At 44.6% G+C, this 15,360-nt stretch overlaps 1 protein-coding gene across 8 annotated transcripts in view; it reads left to right on the forward strand.

The window, feature by feature from the left end:
* mapk10 (mitogen-activated protein kinase 10) overlaps positions 1-15,360 on the forward strand; it is a 51,281-nt gene that overhangs the window by 8,849 nt on the left and 27,072 nt on the right. For 6 of the 8 annotated variants that reach the window (XM_062554342.1, XM_062554344.1, XM_062554351.1 and 3 more), the window contains exon 2: positions 13,516-13,587. In XM_062554342.1, the coding sequence (XP_062410326.1) occupies positions 13,516-13,587 (72 nt within the window). Of the gene's footprint in view, positions 1-13,515; positions 13,614-15,360 lie in introns of all 8 variants that reach the window. The other 2 variants (XM_062554345.1, XM_062554346.1) reach the window with 2 other exon arrangements.

Here is a 15,360-nt window from a genome sequence, read left to right on the forward strand (position 1 = left end):
TCCCGTTACCCAGAATAGAGGACTGTGTGGACCAGGTTGGGGCAGCACGGTTTGTTAGCAAATTTGATTTATTAAAGGGGTACTATCAAGTTCCCCTTACCCCTCGAGCTCAGGTAATTTCTTCTTTTGTAACACCATCGGGTCTTTACTCGTACAGCCGAATGAGTTTTGGCCTTCGTAACGCTCCTTGTACATTCCAGCGGCTAATGAATGGAGTCGTTGCTAGCTTGGAGGGCTGCGCCGTTTACCTGGATGATGTGGTGTCATACGCTGACACCTGGCAGCAGCACCTAGATCGCATGCGTTCACTGTTCGAGAGATTGGTGGCAGCGAATCTCACAGTGAACCTTGCAAAATGTGAGTTTGCCCAAGCCACTGTGGTCTACCTGGGCAAGGTGGTTGGACAAGGTCAGGTGCGACTGGTTAGAGCCAAGGTGGTGGCTATAGATAAATTTCCGCCTCCAACTACGAAGAGGGAGTTGATGCGCTTCTTGGGGATGATTGGCTATTATAGGAGTTTTTGTTGTAATTTCTCTACTGTTGTGTCCCCACTGACAAATCTGCTCAAGAGTTCTGTTAAGTTTGTCTGGTCTTTTGAATGTCAGCAGGCATTTGAGAATGCAAAGCTGCTGCTGAGTTCTGCACCTGTGCTGGCTGCACCAAAGTTAGATCACCCTTTTCAGCTACAAGTTGATGCAAGCCACGTAGGGGCAGGTGCAGTTCTCTTGCAGAGAGATGAAAATAGTGTGGATAGACCTGTGTGCTACTTCTCACGCAAGTTTAATAAATACCAACTTAATTATTCTACCATTGAGAAGGAAGCTTTGGCCTTGATCTGGGCTCTCCAGAATTTCGATGTTTATGTGGGGGGTGGCCTGCATCCCGTGGTGGTCTATTCAGACCATAACCCGCTCACTTTTCTGCATTCATTGAAAAATGCAAACCAACGCCTTATGCGGTGGGCACTTTTCCTACAGCCATATAGATTGTCCATTCAACACATACGGGGGGTTGAGAATGTGATGGCGGATGCACTTTCTCGCGCCCCGGATGAGTAGCTATGATCATGTTTGTCTCTACCCTTGTCATCTGTGTGTCTCCTATCCTTAAATGTGCTTTTCCAGGCGCCGGGATTGCTGGCTAGTGAGACATGAAGGCGGCTGGGGGTGAGAGTGGTCAGTCTGAGGGTGTAGGGTGGTGGCTCACGTGTGAGTGCTCACGAGTGAATGTGTGTATGTTTGAGTCTTCCAGGGTGAATATTTGGTTACATATTTGTTTTGTATGTGTTCTTTATTATATTTGTTGGTGATAGTGATGGTGATCCAGAGTCCCAGATGGGACTCTGTCTTGTTAGGGGGGAGGTGTGACGCCCCAGCTCTACTGTGCTGGGTTCGCCTCTTTCTCCCTTTGCTGGCTGGGGTTGTACAACATGTTCTGTTCCTGTCTTCCTGTAGGGGGAGCTGTGGAGGTCCTACTGGACTAATTGGTGTTCTAATCAGAGCTCTGATTTAAGGCAGCGTTCTCCACTTGGTTCCCTCTCTGGCACAGCACGCACGAACTCGCTCTAGGCAGAGCTGATAGCAACTTTGCTATTTACCTTTCTACACTACATATCCACATGCTGATCTACACTACATTTTGCTTTTGCCTTCCACATACTGACATTGCAAATATCTTAGTTAATAAATATACTTTTGTTTAAATATACTTTGGTGTGGTCTCCCCCCTTCATGTCGTGCTCGCTACGAGCCAAGTGGACACGACAGTGTGTGTGTGTCTGTGTGTGTGTGTGTGTGTGCACATGTGTGTGTTTATTTAGCTACCTTACCAGCTGATATACTAAGCCATAGCAGAGTCCAGTCCTGACCTGAGGATCACTAGCAAATACTCATTAAGAGTGGAACAGCAACCCATGCAGCCATCAAAAGGATTTAAAAGAAAGTAGTAATCCGGATTGAAAGCCACAGGATGGCTGTCTGTTCAGCACATCTGCACTCACTGTTTTTGTGCCTCAGTGTCTCAGATGTTTTGAGGGATCCATTTCTTTGACTCAAAGTGCCAGGGTGATGACATTTGAGGAAGTTTATAAACTCTCCTCACATTATTCATGTCTGCTGTGCATACCAGACAGAACAAGGAGACAAGGCCTTAATAAAATGTAATTGGATGTCATTTCAATATTTAATTCAGAAGCTATTTTACTGCAGCAGAAATGCATTGGTTCTTATTCTCACTCTAATTCTGACTCCTTTTCTCTGAAATGCATTTGTAGAAACAGCAGGTATAATGTGGCAGCTTGATAAATGTCTTCTCTGTGGAGCTTTTCAAATGAATGTTGCCTACTCTACAGAAAGACATTTATAGACATACACATTCTGTAGGACTCATGCCAACGTGGAGTTTGGGAGGTTAGAATCCATTCTTCTTCACCGCCACCAAGCAGGGTAGCATGACATAGACATGGCTTTGGTGAAACCAGCACAGGGTTGCGTGTTGATTGTGAATGAGTCATTATGGCTAAGCATATTCAAGCTTCAGTGAAAACTGCATAGTCAGCTGGTCTCCAGCACCATTTCTTGAGTGGTCGATAGGCTCTTCGTCTGAGAGGTATACAGAGTACTTATACTATGTATTCATTTGAGCACTTATTATTACTTCTCATACTGAAGTCTAAACAAGTTTATGACATTTGAGGGAAATGTACAGACTGTTTTTAAGTTGCATCACCATTAAGCATTTGAGTTAATGTTCTCGTCTGTCATCGTGCCAGTGATGACAGCTGCTCCTGTCTCTGTTTTCCTCTTATTAATAATTTAGCTTTCTTCAAAGCCCCTTCGTTTTCTGTTCATCCACCAAACAACCTAATTGAGTCATGCAGCACTAATGAGGATTGGGTAAATCATGGCTGTGTTTGTGTCTATTGGAATATATACCCAAACAAGCAAATCAGGAGAAACAAAACAGTATTGTGTGAAGTGTAAATAACCACTGATTGGTTCTTCCTTTAAGAAATGGCAAAGTAATCCCCTTTATCTGAAATATTTTGCAGGAGCATAATTGGTCATGCATGTCATCTTTGTTTTGGTCGCATCCAATTTGATCAGCTTAGCAGAGTGAAATAAGATTAAAACTGGGCAAAAGATACAGAGGGAAGCCAATGCGAGAGACATAGACTTGGACAGGCTCTCCAAGTGTGACATTTTCAGGCTTGCAGTAAATAGCACCAAACGCTATTCACAGCTGAGCAGCCTCATATTAGAGTTACTGGTACAGTATGTGCAGCAGAAAAAACACAGTGACCTCCAGAGCCTCATTTGTTTATTAAATGGCATTGACTCAACCAATGGGCCTTGCTGAAATAGCATGTGTGCTTTGAGATGCACCAGCGTTTATCTATGTTTATATGCAAGCAGACAGGGGGATAAAAGAAGCGCAAGATCCACCTTTTCATTGATTGCCCCTCCGGTGGGACACATATGCGCTGGAGCCAGCCCTGCTTCTCTCAGCCAAAGCTCCTGTCCCAGAACAGATGGAAACAGCACTGAGGATCCCAGTTGAGCGAGACCACCACGCCACCTTAACACAACAACAACAGCAGACTGAGCTGCTGAATGAAGCATTTACAAAGGATATGGGACAAATGGGGAGTGGTGGTGGTGGTGGGGGGGAGGGTGTGCAAGAGAAAGGGACGCGGGAGGAGAGAGAGTAAGTACAAAAAGAGCGAAAGAGGTAGTGAAAAATGAGGAATTACGCCCTGTGTGCAGCCTACAGGATGGTGGGAGCCAAATGGAGATTCACTGACATATTCATGTGATGCATGTGAGCTGGCTTAGAGCTCGCCTCTGGCGCAGGACAGAAAAGCAGGGGAGTGAGAGGTACCGTGAGGAGAGAGAGAGAGAGAGAGATAGAGCAACAGTGAGGGAGGTGTACAGTACACACAGATACATCCCAGACTGATTAACACATGCCATTGTATCATCCTGGGGAAAGGAAAGTCGGAGCAATAGACTGAGAGAAAGCGGCGCAAATTGTCACAGCAGCAGACAGAATTAGCATCCAAATGGTGGACGCCCACCCCCTCATTTCATAGCAATGGCCACTGTTCTTCCTGAAGAAAGTCCAACAGTCTAATGGAAGGATAGGATCATCATTTAAAATAGCTGCTGCCCTCCCCTGGGAGCAGCACTGGCTGCAGCCGGCTTTCCTCTGCACAAGAGGTGCAGAGGATGGGGAGAGAGAGAGAGAGGCAGAGAGGGAGGGAGGGAGGGATAGAGGGAGGGAGGGAGAGCACAGTGAAGAGAATGATGCAGGGCAAGGATGAAGTAGCAGTACGCAGGAGAGGGGAGAGAGAGGCGGCTGTGTGCTGAGCCGGATAGGGATAGGGTTATGTGATGGTGAAATGAGACTAAAAGGGTGGCTCAGAGATTGCGCTACTAATGATAGCATCAGACAACAGCAACAGAACTCAAATCGGCCTAAAGAACATCATCTCTGGCTCATCCTAATGCAAGCCAGTCTCAAGCAAGCATTCTTAATAGAACAGGGCCAGTGAAGGGAGTTAAAATCAATTGAACTTGTTAAAAAGACAATTGTTTGTTAAAGACAATTTCTCTGACGCATTTATTTGTTCTTATGGCTGTCAGGATTTATGGTCACGGCATCATAAAAGCTGTCTCTCAGCAACCTAATAGATATCAGTAAAATAATAATATTAATATCAATGTGTCTAATGTTGTGACACTCAGACACATCTGGTGTTACTACAGAATAGTTTCACTATGTAATATCTATTTTAGACAACTGAAAGGTGACAACATATGTGTTTCTTCTGTTATTTGATAAATTATTTTATATGACTATGTTGACAATGTGTTAAGAAAATATTAGACTGAGCTATTTTTGTAAGTGCTGTGTAATTGGGTGTTTATCTGACTGTACCCATACATTGGCTGCAGGACAAAAGATCCTCCACTCCTATTTGCTGTCTCTTCTGTTCTCTGGAGCGCATGGGACTCGGCCATGTCCTCCTTATCTTTATGTTGCATGTGTGACTGACCACTTGGACAATTCACTCTGCAGAACATCACAATGCCTCGGACTGTCCGTTACATTGTTATAATTGATGTATAATTGATGCCAAGTTATAGCAGTTAAATTTGCCTGCAAGGGATAGACTGAGCAAATGATAAATTCTACTCACATTTTAATGTGACTAGCCCTCAGGACATAAATAGAGACTTGGATTTCAGTGCCTCGTTTGAAGGGAATATTTTGTGTGGCTATCACAAGGCACACGCAGCCTGTCTGTTCCATGTCTCTCCCACTGTTTACCTAGCCGCACTCAGACCACAGCAGAATACTGAGGGCCTGAGCTGCACGCCCTCGCTTCGTCAGGCTCTTGTGTTTGTCGTGTGTGTGTGTGTGTGTGTGTGTGTGTGTGCATGTGGTTTTATGCCTGAGTATATGCAAGTCACCTGCAAGAGATTAATAGGCCTCTCCATTCTAAACAGGGCTGATTCATTAACATTAAAAGCTCCTCCGTCTCTCCTCTTCACTGCTTTCTCCCTCTCTTCATTTAAATGTAATGGAGTAGATTGGCCAATCATTAGCTTTACTAATTCACTGCTCTCACCATCACAATGGAATGGGAAGATTTAGGCCTTTTTAAACATGTCTTTCATGTTTTTCGACCAGTAATGAACTCACCACTAAGAGAACATTTTGACAAAAGACTAGTCCACTGATGTTCCATTTTTGATCTCAGGAAGTCCTCCACCAATCCTGGAGGAGCATTCAGTGGCAGGGTTGGTCCTCTGAGTCCTTCCCCATGACTGATCTCCTATCAGCATGTCTGTGGGACACTCAGAACATCAAATAAAAACATGTTGTCATCAGTGTCTCGGCATCAAACAGAAAGGGAGTAGCCCAAAATTCCCAAGATCACTATGAAGTCGTCACTAATTGTAAAACAAATTGTGTTGGTTAGGTGCATTACAGTCAGTAATCGTATAACATTGGGGTGGTTTTTGATGATAAAAAATGGTGGGTTTAGATTCATAATGAAACCCATTCTTAATCCACACTAATCCTGCTCTCCACGGGATTCCCCAGGGATTATTATGGTCCCGGATTTCACCACTTGCAGCCCACTGCAGTTAGGTCAGGTGTTTGTGGATGCAGTTCTGAGGTCAGGTGTTAGTGGATGCAGTAGCTCGTAGAAATGCACAAAAAGGATGATTGCATCTCTGCCTGGTTGTTTGCCAGTCCTTTGTGTGCCAGTTCCTCTTGTTCTGTTCTCTGTGAGTCTCTCAACATGTTGTTATAGAAAACAGTATATCAGTCTCTGTGATAAGTGCACTTTGCCTTGGAGTTTTGCAAGTGCCTTGCCAAAGCCTGTTTTTAATTAGGGTCAGTGCAGTTGGGCTCTGCTTTTGCCAAAGTACAGTGCGAGTCATTTACGTTGATTTGGTGGTGAAGCACCTGCTCTCAGTTAGATACACTGTGGACTTTCATTTTCCTTTGGCCAATTTCTTCATCCAGCTAGAGTGATCAGGGACGACCAGGGTGGTCTTCAAATACAACATTTGTGACCATAGATGTAGCTATATGCACTTAGACTATTAGCGTTTCTGCTAAGCCTCAAAACTGTAACTGTAACTGTAGATACAGTACATGCAACAACTATAAAGCTTTAATAATGCTCCAATGTTGAGTGGTTATGTAAGAAATATGTCCATACATTTATATACCTCGCTGTGTATAGAGGAGCTTAATCCGCTAGAATCCAATCAGATGAAAGGAGTCAGGTCAAAAGACACAAATCTAGACAGTGTGTCCGTTGAGTTCTTAGATGGATGTAAACATTTTGCAATCAGTCACTGGTGTTCTCAGGGGGGTTGTGGGCTGAACATAATGTCTTATGAGACACCATACGGTTCCATCTGCTGTAGGAGACTGTCTGTAGTAGCGCACAAATGATTGTGGTGGGGATGAATCTGTCTTATTCCCTTTCCATGATTGAACTCCTATTCGGTTGAAGAATGCATTAATTTAGTTTTGAATCAGCCTCAAAATAACATTAATATTGGTTTAAACACAAGGCAAAGTGGTCTGATCATAGCTGTTTCTTTACAACCACTGTTTCTGAAATAGAGTGCTTTATGTTTCCAGCATGTCAGCATGTTTTGATGGCAGTTCATGGAGAGAAAACAGTGCTGTTTGTGCGCGCGTGTGTGTGTGTTCATTTGCTGTAAGAGTGTTTGGCTTGCTGAATAAGCATTCACTGAAGAGGAAACCCAGGCTGTTGTGTCAGAAAAGCTGAGGGGTGAAATTGGGTGTCAATAAAGAAGGACCTTCGCCACCCTCCGCCATCTAACCTGAACATTTAGCTAAAACTCTCACAGAGGAGTTCTTTAGTCTGGGAGAAATGCTGACTTTAGTTAGAAGGTTTGTTTAGTTCTTTATGACAGCCACAGAGCACCTCACCCATTCACTAAAGATTAAAGATATGGCAACCCATCAACCATTTATGGCCAAAAAATAATGAACAGTTTTGTGATGTTTTGTCCAATAATTGGCAGCATTAAAACATATTTGTACAGTACCACAATGCAGGCAACATCCAAGATGTGCAGTTACAGACCTTTGGCTCATAGACAACAAGCAAGCTAATAATGATTATATTAAAATACTATTAAATACTATATATAAAATGGCATGACATAATGCTATACATACTGTTACTACTGCTGTACTAGTATTATGTGAAACATACATTTAGAATACAAAATACCTTTTAGACATATACTATCTCTCTTTCCACCCCCACCTACGTTCCAAAGCCATAGCCTTGCGTGTCTGGTGTCACACTGTGGACAGACCCATCAGCTTCAATGACAGGTCTCAGATTGGTTCCTGATAGGGCGGTGCTGTGCTTTATGATCCCACTGTGTTCCTGGGAGTAATTCAGCCACGCCTTCATGCTGACAGCCTAAGATGGCAGCCTGCCGGGGGGGTGCAGATGGGAGAGTCCACCCCCACGGGCCGCTTTGTTAGAAGCTCATTTGTTAACTGGTGCCTGAGGACTCAATTTGGAACTGTGTGGTCCTCTCTGAACACAGAGCCAACATGAACACACCTTCTTTATGCTAGGGAAACGGACTTGCTGCGGGCTAGGACCGCACCCCCTCACCCACCATTGCTGAAGTCAAGATTTAGGATGTCACAACATTATTATCTCCCCATCCTGTGTTTGCATTTGCATTCTGGCTCCTTTCTCTTCACCTGCATGCTATGGCACTGTACAGTATTCCACCATTCTTTGTGGATCTCTTATGCAAAATGCTGATGATTTACAGAGAAGATTTACAGTCCCACAGTGATGCTCTTCTCCCCTTTATATTTGCAAATTTTCTGTGAAAACAAGGGCTCCTTGGATATTGTCACCTCTTGACGTTAACATTGACTAAAGATATGGCACCAGATGATTGCAGTTGTAATTTTGTATTCAAAAGCAGTTGTTTGGCTCAAATCCAACGGTGCTCTGCTTTGTGACTAACTCAGAGAATCCCTGTTTTGAATTGAAAATCCCTCTCTTCCTATCAACTGAAGCTGTCCCCAGGTCCGGAGGTTATGACACAGTTGATGGAAAAGAAATGAGCAATTTCATAACCAGAGAGGGAGAAAAAAACTGAAGAGCCCAAACTAATGAATCAGTCGTGGCAGAGCAGACATCGGAGATGGCCAGGATATTTCAGCGGATGATTATCATTCCCACCCCGGCGTTCATTTCAGCGCCACGTTTCTCTGCTCCTTCCCCTCACTCATCTCCCGTTAGCATATTCATGAGAGGTGCTGTTGGCTGCTAGCTGGGCCACATGAGAGGGAGCTGATTGGCTGAGTGAATGGTGGCAATTAGTCATGTGGAAAATGGAGGCCACGCTAGGAATCAGCCGGCCACGCAGCGCAGCGGGTGGCACACACACACATGCAGCACCAGCCAGGGTCAGGTGTGGCACACACACACACACACCAGCCAGGGTCAGGTGTGGCACACACATGCAGAACCAGCCAGGGTCAGGTGGGGCACACACACACACACACCAGCCAGGGTCAGGTGTGGCACACACACACACACACCAGCCAGGGTCAGGTGTGGCACACACACACACACACACCAGCCAGGGTCAGGTGTGGCACACACACATGCAGCACCAGCCAGGGTCAGGTGTGGCACACACACTTGCAGCACCAGCCAGGGTCAGGTGTGGCACACACACACACAGCACCAAACAGGGTCAGGTGGGGCACACACACGCAGCACCAAACAGGGTCAGGTGGGGCACACACACACACAGCACCAAACAGGGTCAGGTGGGGCACACACACACACAGCACCAAACAGGGTCAGGTGGGGCACACACACACACAGCACCAAACAGGGTCAGGTGGGGCACACACACGCAGCACCAACCAGGGTCAGGTGTGGCACACACAGCCAGGGTCAGGTGTGGCACACACAGCCAGGGTCAGGTGTGGCGGAGGCAGGAGCGGATGCGTCGGATGATGTGATGTCCTCCCAGATATGAACTGGGATCTCCTCAAGGGCTTTGTAATTATACCATGCTCTAAAAAGGAGTAGAATATTCTGGTCTCTTCCTAACTTGATGCTATTTGAAGTTGTTGTTGCTGTTTTTAAAGGACATTGGGAATAGTAAAAACTGAACTGAACTCATCTCAGTCATTGAACTGTAGTCAGTACTCCCAATGAGCAAAATGGTTGGTTTTAGTCTACTATTTTAATCTAAAGAAAATGAATAAGAGATTCTCTATGGGGGTGCCTGCATGAGGATCTGGAAATGTAGTATATTTTGTATGTTAACATAATCAAAATCTAAAAAGCATGAAGTATGGGCTTTTCTCCATGAGTTTATTTTCTTTTTGTGTACTTTTACTAAAAATGAAGAATGAGTAGGAGGATGAGAAGGATAGTATCTTCCCTGTTAGAGATCTATCAACATGCTCATTAAAAATAGGAATTAAGAATCCAGATCTCCGCAATATCAAATATCTTCAAAGGAAAGATGACTCTCTGATCAAGCTGTCTGCATGCAGGCTTCAGACAGCTATTGCTAATTTGGATACATGAATACATACATGAACCAGTGATGTAAGTAATGTAAACCTGGCGGGCGGTATGTACATCACACAAAAATAGCATCAGCGTTTCCTCGGCCTGGACTCTGAATGCAACTCGTGTGGCTCATGTGTCCGGACTCATGAGGATCTCCATGTTGACAGGGATGTAGGAGTTCTTTATTAAAGGTGGCCACTTGCTCGCCCGCCGTATTGACAGCCCCGTCAATACTCAGCTCAAGCTCTTATCTGCAAATCAAGTGCTCTTCACGCCCACTGCTGTTATGGCCACATTCATCCTACACTCACCAAGGGCTGCACTACCATACCAACAGCCACCTTGGGCCTCATCATCCATCTTCTTCTGTGCTATCAGGCCCATCTGCCCTTGCCCATCCTGTGCTGGAGCTGCAGGCTCCTCTCTTGGGTCTACTCTGGGGGCTTGCCTTGAGCATGTCACTGCGTTCTCTTGCGATCCTGTACTCTGCACAAGGCTTATCGATATCTGACATCTGCTGCTGCATTTGTCAGTGCTCCACCGTGACCTTGCCTGTCGCTTGCTAGCATTGGCTGCTAGCTACAGTAGGTTGTGTAACAGAGCAAATGGGAGTAGGACAGTAAATGTATAAAAGCAGCACAGTGCAGCAAGTAAGGCTGAAACAAGGAAGTATAGCCACAGCAAGTGGAAATATGTATTTATTGTAGAACCTCAAGCCAGTGGGTAAAAGCCTCTAGAGTCTAGAGCTCAGTTGAATGCAGCCTTCATTGTTCTGTTCAAATGTGTTAGGAGTTACAGTAAATGTGTTCATTCCCAGTGCAAATAAACAAGATTCTGTAATGTATGATAAAAGTGAAGTATTACTGAGACAAATCTAAGCCAACAATGAATAATTGGCATGTGTTGAGATTGCTTGTGGTTATTTGGATTTTGGTGGCTTGGCAGCAGGGCGTTCTTCAGGGAAGAGAACCTTCCTCCGCACAAGCAGCTCACTGACCATTCAAATATCACAGCTCAAAGTCCAGATCTGTTCCCACAGTTTCCAATTAGCCTGGCGTGCCAGAGAGGTTGCGAGCCATTGCCAAAATGGACTGAGAAGCGAGTTGCTAAGAGAGAGTTTTCCTCCTCGTTCCTCTCCGGCCGTTGTGTTAATGAGCAGAGGAGGCCGCTGCAGTGTGACTGACACCCATGGGTCCCGGGAGCTGACTGCTCTCCATTAGACGCTGGGGCTGTTATCACAACCCGGGGTGATGTGCTGGGTTTTAATAACGGGCTCTCAGACACAGAGGTGTTTGCTTAGTGTTCATCTGTGTGACTGTGTTCCCAATGAGGCTCTCAGGTGCAGCCACGCTACCTGTTCAGCAGTCATTTAGAACGGCTCCAGCTGATGCCTCATGACTTATGTCACCAGCAAGACAAACATTAGCTAGTCCATCCCAGAGACCATGTGAATCCTAAGGGTTCTACTATGCAATGCTTTGTTATACTGTATATTGAGTTGATTTTATGTTTTGAATTCACTGGTTGGTGGAACCAAAGCAGATTTTATAGAATGACACACTACTTCCCATTGAAAAAAGGAGACAAGTAAGGTCTTTTCTTTCTTCTTTCTTTCCTTCCTTCCTTTTCCTTTCTTTTCCCCATCCTTCCCTCTTCCTCTCTCACCTCCTCCTCCACCCCCTCCCTCTCTCCCTCTCTCCGCTAATCTGACAGCTGTATTGTGCCGCTCTCAGGGGAAGTGTGTTGAAATGCTGCCACATCACTCTCTAAGCTCTTTATTGTGGAACAATCAGCCCTGACATTGCTCAAGTTCCCTCACTCTTTGATTGGGATCATTAGTCAAAGAGATGGAACCAAAAATGTCACTGTGTACCCCACTAGACTCCTGGATGCCAGCACTCTGGTCACAGTGGCCCGCTATTCTAAAAATGACACGCCGAAATGGGCAGGAACCAGGAGTCCCACTTATGCCAGACATAGTTAAAACGTGTAGGGCCTGTGAATCATCATCACTGTCCACAGCCTCTTCCTCATTCTCCTCTTCATCATCATGCGTCTGAAGCTGATGAAGACGTGTATGAAAGCCTTTTTATCTGAGTTGTGTTTCTCCCCACAGCAGAAAAATAGCCCTCATAGAATTCAAATATGGTGTCTCTCTCAAGGTTGCCCCAGTAAAATGAATATTTAAAGGTTCCCTTCAGGTCCTGGTGAATAACTAAGACGCCTCCACGTGTTAGGAGCACTCGTGTCGGTTCCTCTTGGGAAAGAGAGGGAGCATGCTGTGAGGAGAGGGGGAAGTAATCAACAGGAATTAGCATACTGACGTCGGCTCTTAGAGCTACTCACTGACAACAACATCTTAAGAACATCTTTTTGGATCAACTCAAATCTGTGGTTTTGCAGTGGAAAATAAAACTCAAACAACTGCAGCACGGGAGCATGCATGGGCCTCCTGGCGTCCTGACATCTTGTTTTGAGCTCCATTATCACAAGTAGTTCTCAGTCGCATGTTTGTTGTCAGCTTAAACCAAAGGGGGAAGGGTCTGTAGGGCTGCGGTGTTCAGATGGTTTAAAAATACATATTTGTAATTAGAAGGTGCTCTTTGGCAAAAATACGGCAGACTCAAAAAATATGCAGGATGCCTATGTTCTCTTCATAGGTATAAACCACTTTAATAAATGTGCCTGTTCATAACAGAACTCTGTAAAAAAAATGGCAGCATGTTTCGGGCACCATGTAGGCATTCATCAGCTAAAAAGTGACCAACAGTGCTAAAGGAATATCTGTTGTCTTCTGAGTATGTAGGGTAGATAAATCAGTCAGATTTCCCATTTTCTCTACTGTTGTGTTTTATTTAAGCATGAGTAATGGACGTGTGTACAGGTGACAGAATTTAGTAATGATGTCTCAGAGAATAGATAGATTTGTATCATAATACATCATGTTTTTTGCACTGTCATGAATATAGACTATTTGTCTGAATGAAAAGGCGTCTTAGGGACCATACTGAGTGTGTGCTGTATCTGTCTTTTTGTATTCTCCTGCACTCATACTAAGATCAATGTGCAATACAAAGACAGTCGGTGTCCTATCTCTGGCATTGGGAATCATAGACTGCCCAATTACTGCTGCTCAATGACTACTGTAATTGGTGTTTTAACATAGCTTAAAGCCTTAAGTAGTCTCACGTTGAAAATGGGTCCATCTGATTGTTACAATGATGTGTCATTGAATTAATTGAAGTGCTTGAGTGCCTAAATTCTTGGAGAATTGTAAGTGTTGCAATAACCACAATCCACTTACTTTGAAAGCACAAAGGATGTCCCAGGATGTTTGGACATATCACTGATATATTTTGTATGTGTTTGTTTATGTCTTTCAGGTATTTATGAACAGACATTTCTTATACTACTGCAGTGAACCGATCCTGGATGTGAAGATTGCCTTTTGTCAGGTGTGTGTTCCATACAGGTAAAAAAGGTACAGTATTCATTCACTTCCATTCTGCCCCTCACTGATGGAGATCTGTTGCTGTTGGTGTAAGATGACTCCACTAGTGCCCCCACCCTATAAGCTGGACTGACCAACTGCTTTCACTGACATTATACTCTTCATAATGCAGATTTAATGAGTTACTTATTAGCAACGGTCAGTGTGTGTGTTTTGACCTTTTGACCTTTGAAACAATGGTGGTCCTTTTTATCTGCACTATTGGAGTCATAAAAACATTCTGTTGTAAAACATTTGCGTACGTGGACCATTCAGGCCACCTGTATTATTCTTGTCTGTATTGCAGGCCACAATGACATGTTGAAATGCCATTGTTTCACATGAATGATGTGTCATGTATCTCTTGAATGTAAACTTCTATTCATGTCAGTGTCATGTAGAAGCTTATCATAAGGCCCTGGTCTTGGCCCCGAGATGCATGGCGCTGGCCCCTGCTACAGATACAGTTGTGTGTCCATGCGCATGTCCACTGGATAGCTTATGGATGCTGGGTCCAGCCGGCCCCATCCAGCGTCACACAGCAGGCCATCAGAACGCATCCTCCTCTCTGTCTGGCTCAGTGTCACTGATGGCTTTATAACTGTGGCGAACGCGCCGCCTTATCTTCTGTAGCTGGATCAGTCTGCTCTTATCACCCACACGCATCATAAGTCAGTAGCAGCTGACTCCAGAACAGATCAGGCCCTCATCGTGTGTGTAAAGTCTTCATTTCCACCTCATGGTGCCTCAGTTCATCTTTTATGTATAGCTGACAACGCTGATGACCACTAGATCAACAAAGCCCATGGTACTAGAGATAGTGATTGTGCCTTGAGAGGGTTGAGTGATGACTGTAATCTGAGGCTAATAAAAGCGCTCTACAGCGCCCTCGGTCCCCACATCAGATTTTAAATAGAAGATAGCAATTACTTTGAATCTTTGTTAATCAGGCTCAAATTAGCCTTGTCAGTTCCAGAGCCTATTGTTCCTCTGCAAGAACGATGGCTCTCTTGGTAGATACGGGCTTCAAGTGCTGGAGAGAGCGCTCTCGCCAACCCACTATGCAGTGCTCGTAAGTCAGCTGGAAAGCCGCAGTCCTGCAACACTGTACATTCATACAGACGGGTCTCCGTGCCTCCGCTCTAGGGCTTGTAGCATCCAAGCTTAGATAATGAGTTTCTTCTCTACTGACCATGGACTGGACGGAGAGACTAGAGGACAGGCCAGAATCAGCGCAGAGATGAAGGGTTTCACCTCAGCCAGTGCACCCTAAAGGGACATTAAGGCACTAGGAGATAATCACTATAATGTATATGGCATTGTGGAAAGACTTGCAGGAACATGCTCAGTTTTCTCTCCTTGAGTATGTTGAGGAGAAATAGTCTGTTGTCCTTTTCTTCTTCAGCTCTTGCATTGCGTCAAATTACTTTTGTTGTTTGTATATTATTTCCCACATCATCACATTTTGGAAAAACACAAACACAACAACATGGATTTTCATCCTCGGCAGAAAACAAGACATCTATCATTATTTGATTGATGGCTGTACTAGGTTAGCAGGTCACATCTTGTCATTGTTTCATACAGTATGTGCAAACAAGAAAACAAGAAAAGACAAGCGTTTAGAACAGTTAACAGATGATGCTGAACATTGCTGAATAGATAGCAGTGGAATTCCACTCCACTCCCATCTTTGGTAAATGCCAAAGATGGGAGAACAAAATTATTTCTGATTTCT

Source organism: Sardina pilchardus, chromosome 14 (genome assembly GCF_963854185.1).
Source record: "Sardina pilchardus chromosome 14, fSarPil1.1, whole genome shotgun sequence".
NCBI classification, from domain to species: Eukaryota; Metazoa; Chordata; class Actinopteri; order Clupeiformes; family Clupeidae; genus Sardina; species Sardina pilchardus.